The sequence below is a fragment of the Talpa occidentalis genome, unplaced genomic scaffold (genome assembly GCF_014898055.3).
Source record: "Talpa occidentalis isolate TD23 unplaced genomic scaffold, MPIMG_talOcc4v2.1 talOcc4.3, whole genome shotgun sequence".
Lineage (NCBI taxonomy): Eukaryota > Metazoa > Chordata > Mammalia > Eulipotyphla > Talpidae > Talpa > Talpa occidentalis.
In genome coordinates, this window is record NW_023603184.1 from 37,748,216 (window position 1) to 37,772,082 (window position 23,867).

The window sequence follows — 23,867 nt, forward strand, 5'->3', positions numbered from 1 at the left end:
CAGCAGCACAGGGGAGGTTGACTAAGGAAACAGAGAAAAGAAACGGGGAGATACCTGCATAGGCACAGACAGGCAGTCTTAAAGGACAAGATTTGTGTTTTGCCAGAACAAGGGACATCCAGTAAACATTCATGCTTTGTTTGAAATTAGAATTTACTACCTTGGGGTCGGGGTGCATTGGCTTTCTGGAACTGATAATCCTCTCTGCCTCTGCCTCAGAATCCTGCAAACTTCCATAGCCAGTTTAAGATCCTTCACCTATCCCCACCTCTGGATTTTGACCTTGTGAAAACCTCCATCCTCAATTTTTCTACTCTAAATTTCCATCAACAGCTCCACATCTGCATCCTAGACCTTTCTCCAGGGCTTTTGCCTCTATAACCACCTCCCTGTGGCACACAGGCACTGGAAATACGGAGCTCAGCATTTCCTCCTGCCAGAATCGGCTCCTCTCCTCCCCCCTTCTCCCTCCAGTAGTACTTCCCCGCTCTCAGAGGCTGAAAAAAGAAGGCTTTTGTCCTGGCTGGGGTGAGGGAGTCTAATAAGACTCTCAGCTGTTACAGAATAGGTGAGTGAGTAACGGGAACTGAGGACTCGGAACAACTGAGGGCATAAGAATGTCTGTGACTTTGTAACTGGATTTGGACAGTGCCTGGGGTTGACGAGGTTGGAGGTGTTAGGGCACAAAGGAAATCATTTTTCAGCTTCTCTAGGCTGAAAAACAATCAATCAAGCATCAGACAGACTGATGAGAAAAAGTCATAGAGACATTGAATAACAACATGTATACCTCCTGTACAACTGAGAGAGACCCCAGATGACTGAGTAACTGGGCCACATAGCCTTAGATGCCATCTTAAATACTTTAGCTAGGACAAGAGAAGTTGGGGGAAGAAAGGCAAAATCAGGGTATTTACTGGGGAAAACAAAGGTGTTAGGTCTTCCTGGAAAAGACCCAGGCAGAGAGAAGTTTAGAGATAAACATCAAAAACAACTTTCACTCAGACTTCAAAGCCCTTCCCATGAAATAAACCTCACGCAAAAGACGTGTTTTGGGGTAGCAGATTTTTGCTCCCTTAAAGAAGACTTGGGAACATGGATACTCCTTGCCCTCTACATCTGGCAGGGAGGTTAGAAATATGCAGTCTAGTCCTTCACCTCTATTTGGCTCTGACCTGATTCTCTGGGCCTGTATAACAGGACAGAGGTGTTGTAAGTGGAATGGATTATTTTAAAGGATCCCCGCAATTCAGGCTGCAAGGTTTTATTAGACCTGAACTTTTGGGAAGTAGCAGGGTAAGTGGGGCTTGCAGATTTGCCTTAGCCCTGAGCTATTAATCCAGCCCCTCCTACTCATCCCTCTCCTGTGGAGGCCTGGCTGGTGCCCACGTGCAATAATTAACTGCTGAGTGGCCTTCGCCCAATTCCAAGCTCCACTCCTGGGCTACATTCCCACTCCTGCCCTCCTGCCCGTCTCCTAGGCCACTAAACCAAGTTGTCCTCTGGAGCAAGGCAAGGGAGACTGCAGAGCAGAGCAGAGCCTGAGCCAGACTGAGCACTACCTCCTCTCCCAGGTATGCCACTTCCCACTCGGATCAGAGGCAATATACCCTAAGGTCCTTCCCTCATGTTTTTTTTTATTTTTTTTATAGAGGCATTTATTTATTTATTTATTTATTTATTTATTTGTTTGTTTGTTTGTTTATTTATACATGCACTGGGTACAGTCAGAAGTGCGGGAGGGTGAGAGAATTCACCAGAGCCAGAGCGGGGAGCAGAGCAGGCAGAAGGACCGAAGTACACTGCTGAGGGGAGCAGCGGGCGGCAGGAGAGGTCTGCGGGCCATGTGGGACCCTCCTCCGGTGGCCGGGGAGCAGCCGGGGATCGAACCGGAGCTGCAAAGGCTGCGGGCTGCTTCGCAACCCAGCGCTCAACCGCTGCGCCACCGGGGAGGCCCCTTCCCTCATGTTTTAAAGGAGTTGCCGAACTGGGAGGATTGAATTGCCTAAAGTGCAGAGAAGAGAGAAGTGGGGACTGAGGCCCAGACCAGAGCATGGCCTGCCCAAGGTTAAGCTACACATTAGCATCCACACCCCAACTACAGCCCAAAGCTCCAGCCTTCAGCACAGCACTGAGTTCTTGGTGCTTTAAATCTGGGAGCAGGATGACAGCTGTTGTTGTTGGGGGTCAAAACTAGACTAAATCTGAAGCTGAGAATAGGAAGGTGAGATGGGTTTTGAAGCATGATGTAGGTTACCTGGAAAGAAAGAGAACTCTGGCTTCTAGAAAATAGCCATGGCAAAAAAAAACTACCGATAGGGTAGGGTTGTAGGGAAATTAGTGTGCTGGCTGGAGGTGCTAGAGTGAAAGAATTTACAAGAGATGGAATGGAAAACAGGAAAGGTGGATGGATTGAATACACTGCTGAGAGGAGCAGTGGGCAAGATGGGAGAGGTTGTCTGCACACGAATAGGTATTTGAGGCTCTCTTTTATACTCTGTTTTCAGGGGCTTTCTTATTTGGGGCACCAATTATCTGCTGGGATGTCTGGTCTTGGGCGTTGACCTTTGAAACAAAATGTGGCCTGGCTGTTTCCACATTCTGGGAGCAGGGTTAGTTTTTCTGGTCATGGTGGTCAGTCTTATGGCCCAGTTCTCAAGGCAACCATACCAATCCCCTTATCTATGCAAGCTTCCCAAACCTGCCTCTGGGCAAGGAGTGGGGGCTTAGTATTTAACCTCAAAAAATGATACCCCAACATTTCGCCCTCTTCTTTCTCCCCTCTCCAGAGCAGATAATGACAAATCTTTGGATGGGGGGTGAAGGGCTGGCTTATGTAGTTGCTTCAAGTCGAATTTTGGGGCATGAGATGGCCCTACTTAGATTATTATCTAGGGGCAAGTAGGGAAAGGGTGCAAAAGGGCACGCTTGTGTTTTCAGATCAGGGTCAATTTTAGCTACTTTGTGTTGTTTTGAGGGATTCACCGAAATGTGCTGCCCAAGTGAGAAGGTCCATGTGTTCTGCAGTCGTTTGTGCCTGTAGGTCTCAATACTCCATGACTGAAAAAAAAAAAAAATTCCATGACTGGAAGCTGTAATTTGATGGCCTGCAGATGAGATGAAACTAAACAAAAAGGTTAAGAATTCAGCATCTTAATTTTGTTTTTTTTTTAATAGAGGCATGATTTATTTATTTATTAATTTATTTGTTTGTTTGTACAAGCACTGGGTACAGTCAGAGGCGCAGGAGGGTGAGAGAATTCACCAGAGCCAGAGCAGGGAGCAGAGCAGGCAGAAGGACAGAAGTACACTGCTGAGGGGAGCAGCGGGTGGCAGGGGAGGTCTGCGCGCCATGTGGGACCCTCCTCTGGTGGCCGGGGAGCAGCCGGGTATCGAACCGGTGCCGCAGAGGCCGCGGGCAGCTTCGCAACCCAGCGCTCAACCGCTGCGCCACCGGGGAGGCCCAAGAATTCAGCATCTTAAAAAGACCTAAGAGGTTGTAGTCTTCGGGCTTTCGGGCTTTGTGGCTTCCTAGGGAGGATATGAAGGTCCTTGCATTGCTCTGTAACAGGTATGGCAATCTTATCTTGTCCTGGGACTGTAGTGTCCCAGACACCTGAAGTTGCTGTAATCAGAACTGGGGAATCAGTGAGTCCCTGCATTAATCCCATCATCTGCTGCAGCAGAATCCTAATATAATAAACCTCCAGAGGTAAGAGACATAAATGCAAACAAAGACACAGAGATCGTGATTTTCATTTAAAATTTTGGCTATGTGTACTAATTTTAAGAAATAGTTATTTTACAGATAGTTACAAAGATAATGAAAACTTCCATTGATTCAGTTTCTAAGTTGTTCTTTACTAACTCCTTCATATAGAAAACATTCCTTTAGTTTATATTTCTAAGAAATAATCCTTTTGCTTCAAAGAATGTTGGGCAGAAGATTTACATTAGTTTCCTAAAACCACATTTTCTTCACTAAATTTCTAAAGAGATTTTGCATGGGTGGACAGTTTTGGACAGAGCTATGCCCATTTTATTTATTTATTTTATTTATTTATGCATATAAGAACTGAGGTGTAGGCCAGAGGTTGTGGGGGTTGGGGGGTTGTGTGAGAGGATTCACCAGAGATGGAGTAGGAAGCAGAACAGGTAGAGCTACTGAAATACACTTCTGAGGGGGAACAGAGAGTGAGACAGAAGAGGTCTGCTATACCATGTGGGTTAGCTCCCTGGCCAGGGATAGAATTAATGTTGCAGTGGCTGGCAATAGTGATAGTACTAAGACTTAACCCCTTGTGTGACCAGGGAGGCCCACCATGCCCATTTTAGAGCAAAGATAGTCTAATAACCTCAAATAACTTTAGTTGTTTATTTATTTCTTTATTTTAAGATTTATTTATTTATGCATGCAAGAACTGGGGTACAGGCCAGAGGTATGGGGGGGGGGAGAGGATTCAGCAGAGACAGAGTGGGGAGCAGAACAGGCAGATTGACTGAAATACACTGCTGAGGGGAGCAGCAGGCAAGTCAGGAGCAGTCTGCTGTGCCATGTGGGTAGCTCCCTGCCCAGGGATCAAACTCGTGCTGCAGTGCCTGCAAATAACTTCATAGGTTGCGTTTTAACCCCTTGCACCACCAGGGAGGCCCCAACCTCAAATAACTTTAAAGGTTTTAGCCATTAAGTTTGATATACCCATTTAACTAAGTTCTCTTTCAATATACTTGTGTGTGTGTGTGTGTGTGTGTGTAGAACTGGGCCAGAGGTGCAGGTGGTGACAGAGAGTGAGGAGCAGGATAGGCAGATGTACTGAAATACACTGCTGGGGGGAGCAGCAGGTGAAACAGGAGAGGTCTGCTGAGCCATGTGGGTCAGTTCCCTGGCCAAAGATTGAAATCAGGGCCTCCCCGGTGGCACAGCGGTTGAGCGCTGGGTTGCGAAGCTGCCCGCAGCCTCTGCGGCGCCGGTTCGATCCCCGGCTGCTCCCCGGCCACCGGAGGAGGGTCCCACATGGCGCGCAGACCTCTCCTGCCGCCCGCTGCTCCCCTCAGCAGTGTACTTCGGTCCTTCTGCCTGCTCTGCTCCCCGCTCTGGCTCTGGTGAATTCTCTCACCCTCCTGCGCTTCTGACTGTACCCAGTGCATGTATAAACAAAACAAACAAATAAATAAAAATAAAAACATGCCTCTATTAAAAAAATAATAATAAAAAAGATGGAAATCAGGGTACAGTGGTGATAGTGCCGAAACTTAACCCCTACTCCACCAGGGAGGCCCCCAAATCCAAAGTAATTTAATAATTTTTGTAGCAGTATAATCTAAAAAGGAGGAGTTCCATATTCCCTACCCCATCTAATAAAAGGGTGAAGCTGAGCCCTGAGGGGAAGATAAAAAGGAGTGTTGGAGAGAGGACTTAGAAGACTTGGAGGAGGCGTGTGGAAAAGAGACATCTGAAGAACCTATACTTGTTCCTCTGTCTTGGACTGTGCTAGAGACTTGGGGAACATGGAAGGAGACACTTGAAAGAGACCTGAGTGAGGCCTGTGGGGAGGCTGACAATGGCAGACTTTATCTTGACTTATACTTTGATTTCCTCCTTTTCCTTCCAGACTTGCCTGGCCTCTTCTGCCCCTTTCCTAACAGGGACATCTTGCAAGCTTTTGGGCCTCAGTGGCCCCTATTTGGCTGTGCATCCCCATGAGAGGATGGGTAACTCTGGGTGTTTCATTGGGAAACTATATCTTTTCTCTTCTGTTCTCTCTACTGCACACTAAAGTCTTACACACTAAGCTACACTGTCTTTATGCAGCAGATGGCAGAAACCATTTAAAGCATGCTAGGTTTGGGGATCTCAGAGTGTCCTCAATCTGCCCACTAACATTTTTACCTTAATCACTGTACACTTTTCAAGACTAGGAAGACTTAGGGAAAATAGAATTTCTTACCCATGGAACAGACCAGTAACATATCTCAAGGTAGACAAAAGGAAGCTTCAGTGCCTTACAAATGGAAGCTGGCAGACACATAGTGGGGCCAGGCAGTATCACAAAAAAAGACTAGGTGTTTATTTTTTAGAGTCTGAGAATCAAATTCGCTCTGGTTTCTAAGAATGCAGCCTGAGCCAGTCCTGTGGCGCTGAGGTAGATTGTCCCATTATCCTTAGCAACAAAGGGAGTATCTGTAATGACAAGTAGGTGACCCTGCGGTCTGAGGGCTTCCTTCCAGGGAATTAGGGGTCTGAGCAGTGAATGGCCCTATGGTTTGGGGTTTCCCCACAGGAACTGTTACAGGGCAAACCCCAATTTAAAATGGGGTTGCCTGCAAAGAAAAGTTACTTTGGGCTGGTCAACCACGGGTGTAACTTGGAAACCACATTGGGCACCAAGCTGTTACAGGGCAAACCCTGATATAAAATGGGGTTGCCTGACTGTGGGTCCTCACCCGTGTGCTTAAAAGGGACTTACTAATATTCAACTGCAGGCACACACAAAGGTTAATAAAAGGTTTATTTACAAGGGAAGGGGAACTGGGAAAGAAATAACTCAGGGAAAAAAAGAGGGAGATAAGTTCGCAAATGTGTCCTACCCGTTCCCCCGACCTGGAATCCCAATGACCCACCGAGCTGACAAAAAAAACGAGCATGCCTCGTGGCCAAGCCCACTACCCCCAGCCACATGGCCACTTAATTACCCAAACCGAGAGCCTACTTGCTTAACTCTGCCCTCAGGTCCTTGCAACCTTCTCTTTGGTGATCATGGGATTCGTAGTTCCCAGTGTCGCAGGGGTGGAGTCCACAAAGCCTGTATGGAGTTTGCTCAGGACATCCTTTCCCCTATCAGAACTAGGGGTCTGATTTCTCTCTTTCTTTTTTTTTTTTGACAATCAAAACATAACCTTTCTTTTTTTTCTTTTTTTTTTCCCCTTCTGGCTTGACTTTATTTTTTTTTTATCTTTTTAAAAAAAATTTTTTTAAAATTTTTACATTGTTGTTCATTTTTAAACAATATTTTCTCCTCCCCACCCCCTGAGGTGTAGTCCCCATTAGGGGTCTGATTTCTCACTGAAACTGTAACAGGGTGGTCCCCAGGAGCCCCTCTCCTTGTCCTATAACACAACCTTCTCCACTGGATATAGAACGTTGGGTCCTAGATGACCAATGCCAAGCAGAGGTTCAGGAGCTGTGGGTCACCATCTGGAGCAAGTAAAATCAATCGCAGGTCACAAAGGAAAGGCAAAAAGGAGGAAAGCGAAGGAGACCACAGTCCGGAATGAGGTGGACTGCCCAGCTGTGGGACTTTCATGGGCACCTGGGGGTGCCAGGCCAGACCCAGCTTGCTGTACCCAAGCTAAACAGTCCACCGGGGATGCCAAAGGAAGAAAAGGCTGTTCTCCATCCAGTCGTGCTACCGTGGTCCTTGTGGGTGCTTTTGGCTCTGAGCTTTCCTCACAGTTCACCAGAGAACATGAAACTGAGAGAAGGAATCAGAGATATCCATACCCGATTTCTCCAGGCGGGCCACCAGATGTTGCGGGGAAACCCTTGTATTGGCTGGAGGCTTGGGATGAAAGTTCACCAGAGACAGAGTGGAGAACAGGAAAGGTGAATTTATTGAAATATCCTGCAAGGGGGCAAGGCTTGAGGCTCTCTTTTATAGTCTGTTTTCTCTGTTTTTCGTACTTGGGGCATCAATTTGCACCAGTTATCTGCTGGAATGTCTGGGCTTGGGCATTGACCTTTGACACAGAATGTGTCTTGACCCTGCTTCCACATTCCTAGAACTGGGCTGGTTCTTCTGGTCATCTTGGTCAGTCTTATGGCCCAGTTCCCAAGGCAACCTTATCAATCCCCTTATCTATGCAAGCTTCCCAAACTTGCCTTCTGGTCATGAAGTTGGAGTTTAGTTTTTATCCTTAGAAAATGATAACAGAAGACAGGATTCATCAGAACAGGGGGAAAAGTCTTCTTCTGTGGCTCCCGGGACTCCTGCAGTGGAACTGGCCTGTGAAAGCCTTAGCACAGCAAAGGTGCAGGAGTCAAAACTGAATGAGCTCTGCACTTGAGGGTCCTGAGGCTCACTTGTATGGTCTCTTGCCGTGGTGTTAGGGGGAAAGGATGTCCTGAGCTAATCCCATACAGGCTTTGTGGACTCCACCCCCACTCCAGACCAAAGCCATCAAGACATTGGGAAAGACAAATCCCATCACCACCAAAGGGAAGTTGGCTGGGACCTGAGGGTGGAGTTAAGCAGCCAGGTTTGGTATAAAAACCAAACATGTGGGCCTTGGGGTCTCTCTCTCTTGCTTGCCTCCTGGCTTCACAGCTCCTGGCTCGCGGCCAGCTCTCAGAGTGCCATTTGGGATTCCAGATCGGCGGATCGGTAGGACGCATTTAAGACTTTATCTCCTACTTTTCTCCCTGAGTTGTACATTTCCTCATTTCCCCTTCCCTTGTACCAATTTTAGTATATGTGCTGCCGAAGCAAACACTCCCCTTCCCTTGTAAATAAACCTTTTATTAACCTTTCGTGTGTGCCTGCAGTAGAGTATTGATAAGTCCTTTTAAGCCCACGGGTGAGGACCCACAGTCAGGCAACCCGTTTTGTATCGGGGCTGCCCTGTAACAGTGGGACTAAGGCACATCCCTTAGTCTATGCCCACTTGATTTCATATAGATTAATCCAGCTATTATTTGCAGGGCCCCCCTCTGCATGTAATCCTCAGATGAGTAAATGAAGCCTCAAGATTATATGAATTGTTTTCCCTCAAGCTCAAACAGGAAGTGGAGTGTGAAGGCTAGGATACGGACAGGTTGATATGAATTCTTGGTTTAAGCCACTAGACTGTTACCCAAAGGAGCCTTATTAGAAGAACCACCTGATGTACCTGAGATCGGTCCTGGGCTCCCAGAAATCAGTGAGTATTGGGTCAATGGAAGGGTGATTGGATCCTGGAATGGAAGAACCAGCAAATGAGAGAATAAACACTGAATAAAAAGAGCAGAAGATTTGCATTATGTGATGTAAGAGTGTGGGGCTCAGGTGGGGAGAAGAAAGAGGGGAAAGCTAAGCCCATTCATCTCCAGATTTGCCAGAGCCCTGGAGGGTGGGGTAACTAGCGACTTGTTTGGAGAAAGGGTTTGAGAATGAGTCAGCAAGAGAGGAGCTGTGGGAAACAAAAGCTTTTTTTGGAGAGTCATGCACTAAGTGGGGTGAGGGAGCAGATATGTCCCAAAGCTCAGATTCTGAGGTCAGAAGACTGAGGTGCAGGCGTGGCCGACCAGCTATGTGGCAGGGTATTCAGGAGCCTCTCAAGTTTCCAGGGCTACTTCACTGTCTGCCCACACCCACCCTAAGCTTCTGCCCTGGGACATCTCTCAGGTGCCCTGGCAGAGGTCAAATAATAAAGGGGGGAAGGACTGGAGCAAAGACTTTTTAAAACATAGGTCTGTAGTTTATCTGGAGCTTCTATTACGGTAAACTTTAATCAAAGTCATTTAGCATCAAAATCTGACCTGAAAATATGTGAAGCTGATGTTGTTTTTGGGATCAGTGGGTTTGGAGAGCTGGGTCCTTGGGTTCACTCTGGTAAAGATTTTACCAGAACTCCCCTCTCAGCGGCACACAGTGAATTTCCCAGGCAAGAGATGTTAGTTATATTTTAAAAGAGCAGGTTTGGGCCTCCCTGGTGGCGCAAAGAGTTAAGACGCAACCTATGAAGCTACCTGCATCCACTGCAGCATGAGTTCGATCCCCGGCCAGCCAGGGACCAACCCACATGGCACAGCAGACTTCTCCTGATTCGCCCGCTACTCCCCTCAGCAGTGTATTTCAGTCAATCTGCCTGTACTGTTCCCCACTCTGTCTCTGGTGAATCTGAAGCAAAAATATATTATTGAGGAAATGAATATAATAAAGATTCCAGCAGAACTTCCAGCCCAGGTGCAATGAACACTCCAACGCAAGCATAATCAACAACTTTGCTTACTTACAGTTCCTTCCCTTTCAAGATTTATGGCCAGGGCCTCAGCACTCTTATAGACAAGGTCAGGCAGCCGGCCAAGCTGGTCTGTCTCTCCAAGGCCATCCCCGAATGCCTGAATCTTTCCCCCCTAGCCTGGGGACTTTGCCACAAATGGTTGTGCGTGCTGGAAAAAAACGATGTTATCAATGTAACAGATACAGACACAGTTGTGTATAAAAGGAACTCTTGGTCTTTAAACAGGTACTCAGACTTTACAGGGCTACCCAGGTCTGGGACCTCATGCATGAGTAATAAAGCTTCTCCTGACCTCACCATTCCTAAAGTACCGCTTGTTTTTTCTCTGCCTGGGTAAAAAGCAGAATTTATTTCTACAACAAATCCTCTTACGCCCCCACACCTCTGTTAGGTTTTATCATCTTCTTTCAGTAGGGAGGGGCTCATCTTTGTGGGTGAATCATTTGTTCCTTAATCTTGTTCCTTTCACCTTCAGGTCTGTGCTCCTGACACTCCCTACAGCAGTCTGATAGTTTCTTTTTTTATTTAAATGTTTACTTATTTATACAAGCACTGGGCACAGTCAGAAGCGCGGGAGGGTGAGAGAATTCACCAGAGCCAGAGCAGGGAGCAGAGCAGGCAGAAGGACGGAAGTACACAGCTGAGGGGAGAAGGAGAGGTCTGTGCGCCATGTGGGACCCTCCTCTGGTGGCCGGGGAACGAACTGTGCTGCAGAGGCTGCGGGCAGCTTCGCAACCCAGCGCTCAACCAACAGCTCTGAGGAGGCTCAGCAGTCTGATGGTTTCTATAGCTGGATTAATGGCTATGTTAATCCCTTCTACCCCCACCTCTTTATGTGAGTCTTGTGATGACTCCTTTCCAGTTTTCCACTCTTATCCTCCATTATAGCTTTGAATTTATCCCACTAGTATAAATATTTCACCACTTGGGCCTCCCTAGTGGCACAAGGAGTTAAGCACTATGAAACTATCAGCAGCCACTGCAGCACGAGTTCAATCCCTGGCCAGGGAGTTAACCCACATGGTGCAACAGACCTCTCCTGTCTCCCCCACTGCTCTCCTCAGCAGTGTATTTCAGTCAGTCTGCCTGTTCTGCTGGTAAATCCTCTCACCACCCCTGCTCCTCTGGCCTGCACTCCAGCTCTTGTATGCATAAATAAACAAAATAAACTTTAAAAGAAATTTTCACCACAGAATGTGACCTTGATTATTGAATGCAATTAAATTATATCATCTTATTTTGTATTACCTTTTATAAAAGCCTGAAAATTTTGAATGTGGACACATTTGCCTCCACGGATTTCTGAGAATAGATTATAGACCTAGTACAACCTGGCTATTTCAGCATTTTGCCCAAATTCTAATCCTTAGTTGCATCACTTGATCCTTAGACCACGTGGAAAAGTCAGTGAGGCTGCAGCCAAGGCCTGTGGGGCTGGCGGTATGGCCTGGTCTGCTCAGGCTTCATCCAGGCTCCGCCCACCTGGGGCTCTTCCCACACTTTGTGGCCCCACCTCCACATTCCTAGGTGCCACCGACCAGGGCTTTTCCTTCAGGGACTGACATGGCCCGGCAGCGGAGAACAGGACTGCTGTTCCTTCTGGCGTGGGTGGCAGTGGTGTGGGCTAGTGATTTAAGGACGGACCTTCTCAACATCTGCATGGATGCCAAGCACCACAAGAAAAAACCAGGCCCTGAGGACAAGCTGCATGAGCAGGTGGGCAGAAGGTGCTGGGGTGGGGGGAGAGGCGGGGAGCTGAATCAAGTTGAGGAAAGCAGGAGATGGAAGCATCAGCTCCCTCCATGGCTGAGGCATGCAAGGACGCCTGAGGAGACCTCCAGTTTGCTCCAATAGGGGTGACTGCTTAACAGTGTGTGCCAAGTGTTGTCTGTACAATGCCAGCAGCTCAACTCCTGGTCGTTGGGTTTCCGTATCACACACATCAGGAAGGACAGCCAGAGGGGATCTGGAAAATGAAAGTGGAGCCCCCATCTTGGGGGTTGATTTTGAGGATCTGAGAGGAGAGAGTGCACTCTGCACATCCAGGCTCCTCTTCTGCCAGCCTCACACAGCTCAAGAAAAGTGGATCTCTCACAATTATGAGATTGGGTGTCAGGCATCTTAACTCATTCATCCAGTGAACATTTCCCCTGGGTTTCTTCACCCTATTAGACCTGCAGTCTCCTTCCTATGACAATGATTTTGCCAACCCCTTTAATATCCAGAGCCTCTCTTGAAAAAAAAAAAAAAATCAGTAGATGCCATTAACTGTAAAGAAAAACAAAAGGAAAGTCACTTGTAATATGTATTATAATATGCAAATATTCATTTGGACCTAATTAACAGATAAAAGTACTCATGTTATTAATTTGCTCTGATACTAAAGTCTAGGTTGAGTTTTTTCATTCATTCAGTAAGAATGTACTGAGTCTCTATTAGTTATTTAACACGTTTTCTCACCTCTTCTAAGTCTTCACTGTCTCCTCAATGAAGCTTACTCTCATCATTCTATAAACTACACTGTCCCCTCCCTTTCCTGATTTATTTTTTTCCAAAGCTATTATGATAAATGTTCATGATTGTGTCCCAGTTCCTAGAAAGGTGCCTGTGTTCCAGAAAGTGGGAACTCAATACAGATTTGAATGAATGAATTTTTGTGATGATTGCACTTCTGGCCACGGGGGGCTCCTCAGCCTCAGAGAACTTCTTCCCTCAACAGCAAGTATTTCTCTGAGAGACTCAGACTGCATCAGGGGATGAAGGATGAAAGGGAAGTGGCTGTCTGTGAAAATATTCTGGCTGTGCTGAGCATGGGAGTTAGTCTTGTGTCTTCCCTGTCCAGTGCAGTCCCTGGAAGGATAATGCCTGCTGCTCTGTCAACACCAGCCAGGAAGCCCATAAGGATATTTCCTACCTGTATAGATTCAATTGGGACCACTGTGGCAAAATGGCACCTGAGTGCAAAAAGCACTTCATCCAGGACACCTGTCTGTATGAGTGCTCCCCCAACCTGGGGCCTTGGATCCATCAGGTACCAGTGTCCTCCCCCACATCTCTATTTTTTTGTTTTTTAAAGATTTATTTATTTATACAAGCGCCAGGTATAGTCAGAAGCGCCGAGGGTGAGAGAATTCACCAGAGCTAGAGCTGGGAACAGAGCAGACAGAGGGACCGAAGTACATTGCTGAGGGGAGCAGCGGGCGGCAGGAGAGGTCTGCGCGCCATGTGGGACCCTTGCCTGGCGGCTGGGGATCTAACAGGCGCTGCAGAGGCTGCAGGCAGCTTCGCAGCCTAGCGCTCAACCGCTGCGCCACCAGGGGATGCCCTCTATTCTTTTTAAAAAATATTTTATTTATTTATTCATACAAGAGTTGGGGTGCAGGCCAGAAGTATGGGGGCAGGGTGAGAGGATTCACCAGAGACAGAGTGGGGAACAGAACAGGCAGACTGACTGAAATACTGCTGAGGGGAGCAGTGGGCAAGACAGGAGAGGTCTACTGCGCCATGTGGGTAGCTCCCTGGCCAGGATCAGACCTTTTTTTTTTTTTTTTTTGATTGATTGATTTATTTATACATGCACTGGGTACAATCAGAATCGCGGGAGGGTGAGAGAATTCACCAGAGCCAGAGCGGGGAGCAGAGCAGGCAGAAGGACCGAAGTACACTGCTGAGGGGAGCAGCGGGCGGCAGGAGAGGTCTGCGCGCCATGCGGGACCCTCCTCCTGTGGCCGGGGAGCAGCCGGGGATCCAATCGGCGCTGCAGAGGCTGCGGGCAGCTTTGCAAACCAGCGCTCAACTGCTGCGCCACCGGGGAGGCCCCAGGATCAGACTCTTGCCACAGTCTTGCCGCAGTGGCTGGCAATAGCTTCATAGTGCTGAGACTTCATCCCTTGCGCCCCCACATCCCTATTCTTAGAGAGCTGAGTCTTCTTGCCTCTCCAGCTCTGGGTCTATTCAGGGGTGGGTTGCTGAGAATCTTGAGCCTGAGCCCTTTTCCTCTGCCTACTTCCCCCAGGTGGACCAAAGCTGGCGCAAAGAGCGGGTCCTGAACGTGCCATTATGCAAAGAGGATTGCCAGGAATGGTGGGAAGACTGCCGCACCTCCTACACCTGCAAGAGCAACTGGCACATGGGCTGGAACTGGTCCTCGGGTGAGGACCTGGGTGGCACACAGAGAGGGATTTAGAGGTGGAAGTGGGGGCCATGGAATGGGTATATGGAAATTTGGGATTGTGGGATTGGTGGAACCAGAGAAAGTTCTAGGTCCAGTGGCTAAAGGTCTTCCATCTTCCCTACAGGGTATAACCAGTGCCCAAAGGAAGCTACCTGCCAGCCCTTTGATTTCTTCTTCCCTACCCCTGCTGATCTGTGCAGTAAAGTCTGGAGTGACTCCTACAAGGTCAGCAAGTATGGCCGAGGGAGTGGCCGCTGCATCCAAATGTGGTTCAACCCGGATTATGGCAACCCCAATGAGGAGGTGGCCAGGTTTTATGCTGAGGCCATGAGTGGGACTGGGCTCCATGGGGCCTGGTCTCTTCTGCTCGGCCTAGCCTTGATGTTGCTTTGTCTTCTCTGCTGAGCCTCTTTTACCTTCTGATCCCCAGCCATCCCTGTTCAGCCCCCAGCTCCATATTCAATCCTGCTCCAGGGTGGGAACGCTGACCAATAGTTTAATAAACCAGTCACCCTACATGTATCATGTGAATTACTGGATGTGAGTGGAATGTGACTTTTGCTGCCCAGTTCCCACTGACTGAAAAGTTAGAATTGGTCACGTCACAACTCTTATACTTGCTATGAGTTTTCCAAATACTTAACTATTCTTCTGCCCTTGGACATATTCATAGTTCTCAATATCATTTTTCACTATAGCGCTAATCTAAAGTCAGCCTCAGCATTTCACCACTTGAATTGGAGCCAAGCTTCCGAGGGTAGACTATTCTGCTCTGGTCATCTCTCCAACAGAAGAGAAGGGAACAGACATGCCCAGCATGTTCTAGATGGATGGCTAGAAAGGATAGAGCAAGAGCTGTACCCCACTAACAGCTAATACCCACAGAGTGCTATCCACCAGGCACTGTTCTAAAAGATTTGTACTTATTCTTAAAACTTTACCTATGTGGAAACAGGCATATAAATTAAGGAATATGGCCAAAGCCATTTCCTGCATAAGAGCTGAGATTTCCACCACAGGCCATTTGGTTCTTGAGGACAAGCTTTCCTCCTTGTGGAGTGAGCAAATATGTGTATCTTGATAATAAACCACATGCCTGGACAGAGGAGCTGGCTCTGAGCTATGACTGGAACCCGAACCCAGACTCCTGGAGTGGGTCCCAAATCAATGATTTGGGAGATTTTTAGGCAGAGTTCTCACATGAAGTGCAGTTTGTATAGGTTATAATAAATTAGGTTAGGTTATGGTAACATCCCTAATATCTCATTCCTTGACACAACATTTATTTCTTATTCAAGCTACAGTGCTTAATGTGGGTTGTCAGGTGGATTCTGCTGATTAGTCAGGGACCCTAGTTGACAGAGGATCATCTTTACCATACACCTCCAGGAGACAAGAATAGGGAACTTGGTGAATTCCATACCAGCTCATAATAGTCTGAATTCCACTTTCTAATTATCATCCTCAAGTTTTGAGGCATAGTTAGCTTGCAGGATGTATTAATAACTTCCCACATTAAGATTTCCTAGAACACTGACATATAGACATAGATTAATTGAACAGAATTATAGAATTGAGAGTCCAGAAATAAGTCCTCGTATTTATAGTTAATTATTTTTAAGATTTACTTATTTATTTATGCATAGAAGAACTGGGTGTAGGCCAGTGGTGTGGTAGGTGAGGGGATTCACCAGAGACAGTGGGGAGCAGAACAGGCAGACTGACTGAAATACACTGCTGAAGGGAGCAGGGGGTGTGACAGGAGAGTTTTGCTGAGCCATGTGGATCACCTCCTTGACCTGGGATCGAACTCAGGCTGCAGCATTGATAGGTCGGAGACTTAACCCCTAGGCCAACCAGGGAGGCCCCTAGTTAGTTAATTTTTTTCAAAAATGCTAAAGCAACTCATTGCGGGGAAAGGATAGTCTGTTCAACAGATGTGCCAGGACTACTGGTTATCCACTTAGGCCTTCAACTCATACCAAATTCAAAATTAACTCAAAATAGAGCAAAGATTTAAATGTAACAGCTAAGACATTGCAAATTTTAAGAGAAGAAGGTCCTATGTTAGGTAAAGATTTTTTAGGTTAAAACTTCTACACTTTGCTTATTTCTTTTTTGGACCCAAATCACAGTCCATCATTATAAAAAATTATAAATTGGACGTCATCAAAATTAAGAACATTTTGCACTACAAAAGACACCATTAAGAAAATCAAGATAGGTTACAGACTTGAGAAGATATTTGCCAAACATCTGATAAAGGATTTATATCTATAATGTACAAAATATGCTTTCAACTCAAAAATAATTAAAAAAAAAAACAGTAAAACAGTAGGCAAAAAAAATGAGAGCCATTTCATCAAATAAGGTGCATGGAAAGATACTCAACATCATTAGTCATCAGAAAAATGCAAGTAAATAAAAAGATATATTTCATATCCACCAAGGTAGCTACAATAAATAAGACAGGCAACAAGTGCTGGCAAGGATGTGGAATTGCTGATGGGACTGTGAAATGGTACTTCCCTTTGGAAAACAATGTGAGAATTTCTCAAAAAGTTAGATGTTAAACTGCTTTACAATCCAGCAATTCCACTTCTAAATATCTATTCAAGAGAAATGACATTGCTATTAAGCAATCGCCAGCCACTGCAGCATGAGTTCAAGTTTGATCCCTATCCAGCCAGGGAGCAACCCACAGGGTACAGCAGACCTCTCCTGGCTCACCAGCTGCTCCCCTCAGCAGTGTATTTCAGTAGATCTGCCTGTTCTGCTCCCCACTCTCTCTGGTGTATCCTCTCACCCCCTGTAACCCTGGCTTACACCACAGTTCTTTTTTTTTTTTTTTTTTTTTTTTTTGTGGGACCCTCGCTGGCTGCCGGGGAATGAACTGGCACTGCAGAGGCTGCAGTCAGCCTCGCAGCCCAGCGCTCAACAGCTGCGCCACCAGGGGAGGCCCCACCTCAGTTCTTGTATGCATAAATAAATCTTTCAAAAAAGAGAGAGAGGGCCTCCCCGGTGGCGCAGCGGTTGAGCGCTGGGTTACGAAGCTGCCCGCAGCCTCTGCAACGCCGGTTCGATCCCCAGCTGCTCCCCGGCCACCGGAGGAGGGTCCCACATGGCGCGCAGACCTCTCCTGCCGCCCGCTGCTCCCCTCAGCAGTGTACTTCGGTCCTTCTGCCTGCTCTGCTCCCCGCTCTGGCTCTGGTGAATCCTCTCACCCTCCCGCGCTTCTGACTGTACCCAGTGCTTGTATAAATAAATAAATAAATAAATCTTTAAAAAAAAAAAAAAAAAAGAGAGAGAAATGCAAATACATATTCACACAAAGATTTGCCTATGCATGTTCATAGCAACAATATTTGTAATAATCTCAAACTATATATAACCTAAAGGTCCATCAGCTGGAGAATGGATGGGCAGCATGTATTTATTCACATGCATGATGGAATACTATTCACCGATAAAAAGTAATAAGCTACTGACACATACTATGTCATGGATAGACCTTAAAAACATCATGCTAAGTGAAAATTATGCTAAGTGAAAGATCATTTGTGTTAAAAGTCCAGAAAAGGAATATTTACAGAGATAGGAATTAGACTAGTGGGGCTAGATTTGGGAACAGAGATTAACTATAAATGGGCATAAGGGGAGATGAAAATATTCTGAAACTCATTTATGTTGAGATTGCACCACTCAGCAAAAATCATAAGCTATATATAAACAAGTATATTTTATAATATATAAGATGAATGAATGACTGCCTATAGGAAACACTCCTTTGCAATGGTAGCATACAGGAAATCTTAAATAATTCTGAATTTCTGTGGGTTATGTTCATAAGGACAGATATTCTAAAATATTTAGCATCTGACTCCATAAAATTCTATCATCTGTGATAAACTGTATTCCATTAGAGACTTTGAGAAACTGGTTGGAATAACATGGCAACAAAGGAGGGGCTCTATTGTGGGTGTAGATGTAGACAATGCCAGTAGAGATGTTTCAAAGACTGGCCCATTGACCAAGCATTTTTTTTTTAGACATTGTTTATTTCAGTTGGCACAAGTATGGTCTGCTAAACTGAGGATTAGAAACCAGAGCCAGAGGAAAGAAAAAGGGCGAAAAAGTCATACATCATATGACTAAAAAAAAAAAAGACAAAACAAAACATGAAGCACATTACCAAAAATATCAACACAATAAACTACAGCCATATTTCATTCATCATTGCCACTAATTCTTTTTTTTTTTTAAGATTTATATATTTATACAAGAATCAGGGTACAGGCCAGATGTGCAGGAGGTTGAGAGGATTCACCAGAGATAGAGTGGGGAACAGAACAGGCAGACTGACCGAAATACACTGCTGAGGAGAGCAGCAGCGAGTCAGGAGAGGTCTGCCGCACCATTTGGGTCACCTCCCTGGCCAGGGATTGAACTCATGCTGTAGTAGCTGCACATTGCTTCTTAGTGCTGACGTTTAACCCCTTGCGCCACCAGGGAGGCCCCTAACTGACTTATTTTTAATAATTTCGCATGTCCTTTCTATTGGTCTGAGCCCTATGGGTGATATGGTCTGTGGAGGTACTTTGGAATCTTGAGGTTCTCACAGTGCACTTCATAAGATGTACACCAAAATTACCATCACAAGTTACTGCTGATACAGGGTTATTTTAAACTAAGGAATAAAATCACCTTGAAATAAATTTGTTGATAATCATCATGTAAGCCTTTGCACATGAATATGTTTTTTATCTGCCTGGGAAGGTCCACAATCACTGAATATTCATAGCCACAACCCTTTACTTTGTATACAATCATCTAGCAAGGATGAATGCCACTCTTTGCTTTAACATCTTTGTCTGTATAATGAACACGATGAACTGGATAGTTCTTCTTTTTTTTCTTTTTCTTTTTTTTTTAAAGATTTTATTTATTTATTTATTTGTTTGTTTATTTATTTATTCATACAAGCACTGGGTACAGTCAGAAGCACGGGAGGGTGAGAGAATTCACCAGAGCCAGAGCAGAGAGCAGAGCAGGCAGAAGGACCGAAGTACACTGCTGAGGGGAGCAGCGGGCGGCAGGAGAGGTCTGCGCGCCATGTGGGACCCTCCTCTGGTGGCCGGGGAGCAGCCGGGGATCGAACCGGTGCCGCAGAGGCTGCGGCCAGCCTTGCAACCCAGCGCTCAACCGCTGCGCCACCGGGGAGGCCCTGGATAGTTCTTCTAATTCTGATAAGCTAAATTTAAAAACATGGAGCATGTCAATTATACTTAAATAGGGCCTCCCCGGTGGCGCAGCGGTTGAGCGATGGGTTGCGAAGCTTCCCGCAGCCTCTGCAGCCGGCTCGATCCCCGGCTGCTCCCCGGTCACCGGAGAAGGGTCCCACATGGCGCGCAGACCTCTCCTGCCGCCCGCTGCCCCCCTCAGCAGTGTCCTTCGGTCCTTCTGCCTGCTCTGCTCCCCGCTCTGGCTCTGGTGAATTCTCTCACCCTCCGGTGCTTCTGACTGTACCCAGTGCTTGTATAAATAAATAAACTAAATCTTTAAAAATATATATATATACTTAAATATTTTTAGCATCCCTTCTTACTTTTTTTTTTTTTTTTTTGACTTATGAATGCCTTGTAGTGAGGAAGCAAACCTGTCTGGGGAATGCCAAGATTTTGGTGTAATATATGCCTTGATCATTTTATTATTTTAAATTTAGGACCTGATTTCAGAAAGGGAAACAGTAAAAAATATACTGAGGAAACACCTCTAATCTTGGCTGTGCTGTTAATAAAAAAACTTTATTTCATTTTTTTTAAAGATTTATTTATTATGCATAAAAGAACTGGGGTATAGGCCAGAGGTGTGGGGCCGGGGGTGAGAGGATTCACCAGAGACAGCCAGGAACAGAACAGGCAGATCGACCGAAGTGTTATAGGACAGCTCAGTTTCTTCACATGTCTCTAGACTCCATGCGCCTCCTCCAGGTCTCCTGGCTCCATCCTGCTTCCTTAGTCTCTTCTTCTGCTTCTCCTCTTCCTGCTCAGCTCCACCCTCCCTTGGGTGGGGCAGGGAACCTCCCCCTTTCCTGGGGACCACCCTGTTGCAGAAGTACAATGCTGAGGGGAGCAGCAGGCGAGTCAGGAGAGGTCTGCTGTGCCATGTGGGCTGCTCCCTGGCTGGCTAGAGATCGAACTTGTGCTACAGAGGCTGTGGACAGCTTTATAGGTTGTGTCCCAACCCCTTGCGCCACCAGGAAGGCCCCTTTATTTCATAGTTTTAAGAAATTTTGTCATTAAGAATTTTTACTTCTGGGCCTCCCTGGTGGTGAAAGGGGTTAAATCTCAGCACTATGAAGCTATCTGTAGCTGTTGTAGAGCAACCCCAATATAAAACGGGGTGCCTGACTGTGGGTCCTCACCCGCGCGCTTAAAAGGACTTATGCTCTACTGCAGGCACACGTGAAAGGTTAATAAAAGGTTTATTTACAAGGGAAGGGGAAATGAGGAAATGTACAGCTCTGGGAGAAAAGCGGGAGACAAAGTTTTAAATGAGTCCTGCCCGATCCGCCAATCAGGAATCCCAAAATGGCGCTCTGAGAGCTGGCCGCCAGCCAGGAGCGGTGAAGCCAGGAGGCGAGAGATGGCGAGCCAGAGAGCCCAAGGCCCACGTGTTTGGTTTTTTATATCCAACCTGGCTGCCCAACTCCACCCTCAGGTCCCAGCCACCCTCCCTTGGTGGTGATGGGATTTGTCTTTCCCAGAGTCTTGATGACTTTAGCCTGGAGTGGGGGTGGGGTCCACAAAGTTAATCCTGTATGGGATTAACTCAGGACATCACTTCCCCCTAACATAGCCACTGCAGCATGAGTTCGATCCCTGGGCAGGGAGCTACCCAATGGCGCAGCTTACCGCTCCTGTCTAGTCTGCTGTTCCCCTCAGCAGTGTATTTCAGTCAATCTGCTCCCCACTCTGTCTCTGGTGAATCCTCTCATTCCCCCCCACTCTGGCCTGTACCCCAGCTCTTCACATGCATAAATAAATAAAATAAATCTTTAAAAAAAAAAAAGAATTTTTACTTCTCTGGAAATGAGGAATTCTATTGCTTTATGTTATATTATGACTCAAGAGACTGATGCGAACTAGCACAACAACAAAAAATTTTTTTTTGAGAAGTGAAAGTTCATATTCAGGTTAGTAAGGACCTGAACTATGTTACAAGGGCGAAAAACAAAGAAACAAAACCACTCTTTTTTCTACAACTGCAAGAAGTTATGAAAATAGTGGCCTTGTAGCCACTAGAGGGGGCAGAGAGGGTACAAAACTCTCCAAAGAAGCCCTATCTATCCCTAGAGAATTGTCACTATTTGAACTATCTGAAAGTTCCCAGTTAAGGGGCCCATTCTTAATTGGGAGGGTTAGTCATTATTTGTCCTGGCTCAGAGCTCACACAGTGAGAAACACTATTCCTAGGAGTTTGTCTAAACAATCAGCAGTAAACTGTTTGATATCCCAGCCACTTGAGTCAGGGATATCAGTTGAGGCAAACAAGAGGCTGGATAAAATCTTATAATGAATATCAGGAAATAAGATGTTGATAGAGAAATTTGAAAATCTCTGACATATACCTGGGGCTCTAGAAATCCATATACATTTGCAGAATTCTACATATGTTCAGGAAGACCTCAGAAGACTCCACGTTCTCAACTCTGGTGACCTTGAGATCCTGTTCAAGCAGGAAGTGAGGGATAAAGCAGAGTAAGTGACCAGAGCATTGAAGGCTTGCCCACACCAATATACAGAGTCCTTCATAAAAGAGACTTATTAGGGGCCTCCCTGGTGGTGCAAGGGGTTAAGATGCAACCTATGAAGCTCACCGCAGCCACTACAGCACAAGTTCGATCCCCGGCCAGGGAGGTGACCCACATGGCACAGCAGACCTCTCCTGACTCGCCCGCTGCTCCCCTCAGCAGTGTATTTCAGTCGATCTGCCTGTTCTGTTCCCCACTGTGTCTCTGGTGAGTCCTCTCACCCCCCAAAGCTCTGGCCTGTACCCCAGTTCTTGTATGTATAAATAAATAAATCTCAAAAAAGAGAGAGACTTATTACTTCAAAACATTCAAAGAATTCTCTGTCCTGTCGTTAGCTGACCAATAACATAACTGGGTGGAAAATTCAGTGACCACACATAATAAAGAAAAATAGTTTATAGAATTAGTTCATGGAAGCCAATAAACAAGTAAACAGCAACAACAATTAGCCCTGGTTGGAGAGATTTCCAGAGTTGCCACATTATACCATTTATAACATCCAATTTTCAACAAAAATATGAAAAATTGGGCCTCCCCGGTGGCGCAGCGGTTGAGCACTGGGTTGTAAAGCTGCCAGCAGCCTCTTCAGCGCTGGTTCGATCCCTGGCTGCTCCCCGGCCACCAGAGGAGGGTCCCACATGGCGTGCAGAACTCTCCTGCTGCCCGCTGCTCCCCTCAGCAGTGTACTTCGGTCCTTCTGCCTGCTCTGCTCCCCGCTCTGGCTCTGGTGGATTCTCTCACCCTCCTGCGCTTCTGACTGTACCCAGTGCTTGTATAAATAAATAAAAACAAATGTTTAAAAAAAATATATGAAAAATTCCTTGTGGTAAACACACAGGGGAGAAAAGGAGTCAATAGAAACTGTCCCCAAGGAATAGATATTGGACTTATTACACAAAAACTGTAAACCAACTATCAGAAATAAGTAGAGGAAATTAAAGTAGTCTAAAAAGTAGTCAAGAAAAATATGAATATGATTTCTAACAAATAGAGACTGTCAATTAAGAGAATGTAGAGGAAAATCTAGGTGTCCTTGGGGTTGGTGATGACTTTAGATATAAAACTAAAGGTGTGATGCATGAAAGAAAGCACTGACGTGCTAAACTTCATTGAGGTGAACATTTTCTGCTCTGTAAAAGACACTGTCAAAAGAATGAGAAAACAAGCCACAGATTGGGAGGTAACATTGATAAAAGACAGCTGATAAAGGACGGTTACTTAAAATATACAAAGAATTCTTAACCCCACAATCAGAAAACAAACAACCTGATGGAAAATTGGGCCAATGTCTTCATTAACAGGCCACTCACTGAAAAAAATATTCAAGTGTTAAACATATGAAAAGATGTTCCACATCATATGTCATCAGAGAAACGCAAATGCAAATGAGGAGATGCCATTGCACACCAATCAGAATGGCCAGGATCCCGAACACACATAACTCAAATGTTGGTGAGGCTGTGGAATAACAGGAACTCTCTCTCACTGCTTGTGAGAATGAAAAATGGTACATTCACTTGGATAGTTTTTTTTTTTTTTTTAAGATTTATTTATTTATACAAGCACTGGGTACAGTCAGAAGCACGGGAGGGTGAGAGAATTCACCAGAGCCAGAGCAGGGAGCAGAGCAGGCAGAGGGACCGAGGTACACTACTGAGGGGAGCAGCGGGGGGCAGGAGAGGTCTGCACGCCATGTGGGACCCTCCTCAGGTGGCCGGGGAGCAGCCGGGGATCGAACCGGCGACGCAGAGGCCGTGGGCAGCTTCGCAACCCAGTGCTCAACCGCTGTGCCACCGGGGAGGCCCCACTTGGATATCCTCACTGTACGATCCAGCAATCATGTGCCTTAGTATTTGCTCAAATGTGTTGAAAATTTATGTC

The 23,867-nt window shown here is 46.1% G+C and overlaps 2 protein-coding genes across 5 annotated transcripts in view; one reads left to right on the top strand and one right to left on the bottom strand.

Moving 5' to 3' along the window:
• Positions 1–23,867, bottom strand: part of ANAPC15 (anaphase promoting complex subunit 15) — a 46,890-nt gene that overhangs the window by 13,117 nt on the left and 9,906 nt on the right. Inside the window, exon 1 of one of the 2 annotated variants that reach the window (XM_054699506.1) lies at positions 2,986–3,007. The exons of the other annotated variant lie outside the window; for it this stretch is intronic. The gene's annotated coding sequence lies outside the window, so the exon portion shown is untranslated. Of the gene's footprint in view, positions 1–2,985; positions 3,008–23,867 lie in introns of those variants that run through there. 2 annotated transcript variants of the gene reach the window in all.
• On the top strand, positions 1,422–15,139 carry LOC119255594 (folate receptor alpha-like). 3 transcript variants are annotated; one of them, XM_037522891.2, is made up of 5 exons: positions 1,422–1,574; positions 11,527–11,715; positions 12,842–13,030; positions 14,015–14,150; positions 14,298–15,139. In XM_037522891.2, the coding sequence occupies exons 2-5, from the start codon at positions 11,563–11,565 to the stop codon at positions 14,576–14,578; spliced, it is 759 nt and encodes a 252-aa protein (XP_037378788.1). In that variant the 5' UTR covers positions 1,422–1,574; positions 11,527–11,562; the 3' UTR covers positions 14,579–15,139. The 3 variants fall into 3 exon arrangements, with proteins under 3 accessions (XP_037378788.1, XP_037378787.1, XP_054555480.1); XM_037522890.2 differs by having other exon boundaries at positions 11,555–11,715; XM_054699505.1 differs by lacking the exon at positions 1,422–1,574 and adding an exon at positions 8,754–8,916 and having other exon boundaries at positions 11,555–11,715.

Coding starts and splice junctions, on each gene's coding strand:
- LOC119255594 (XM_037522891.2), top strand. CDS start 11,563: ATGGCCCGGCAGCGGAGAACAGGACTGCTGTTCCTTCTGGCGTGGGTG. Junction 11,716..12,841: donor AGGACAAGCTGCATGAGCAG/GTGGGCAGAAGG, acceptor TTCCCTGTCCAG/TGCAGTCCCTGGAAGGATAA. Junction 14,151..14,297: donor GGGCTGGAACTGGTCCTCGG/GTGAGGACCTGG, acceptor TCTTCCCTACAG/GGTATAACCAGTGCCCAAAG.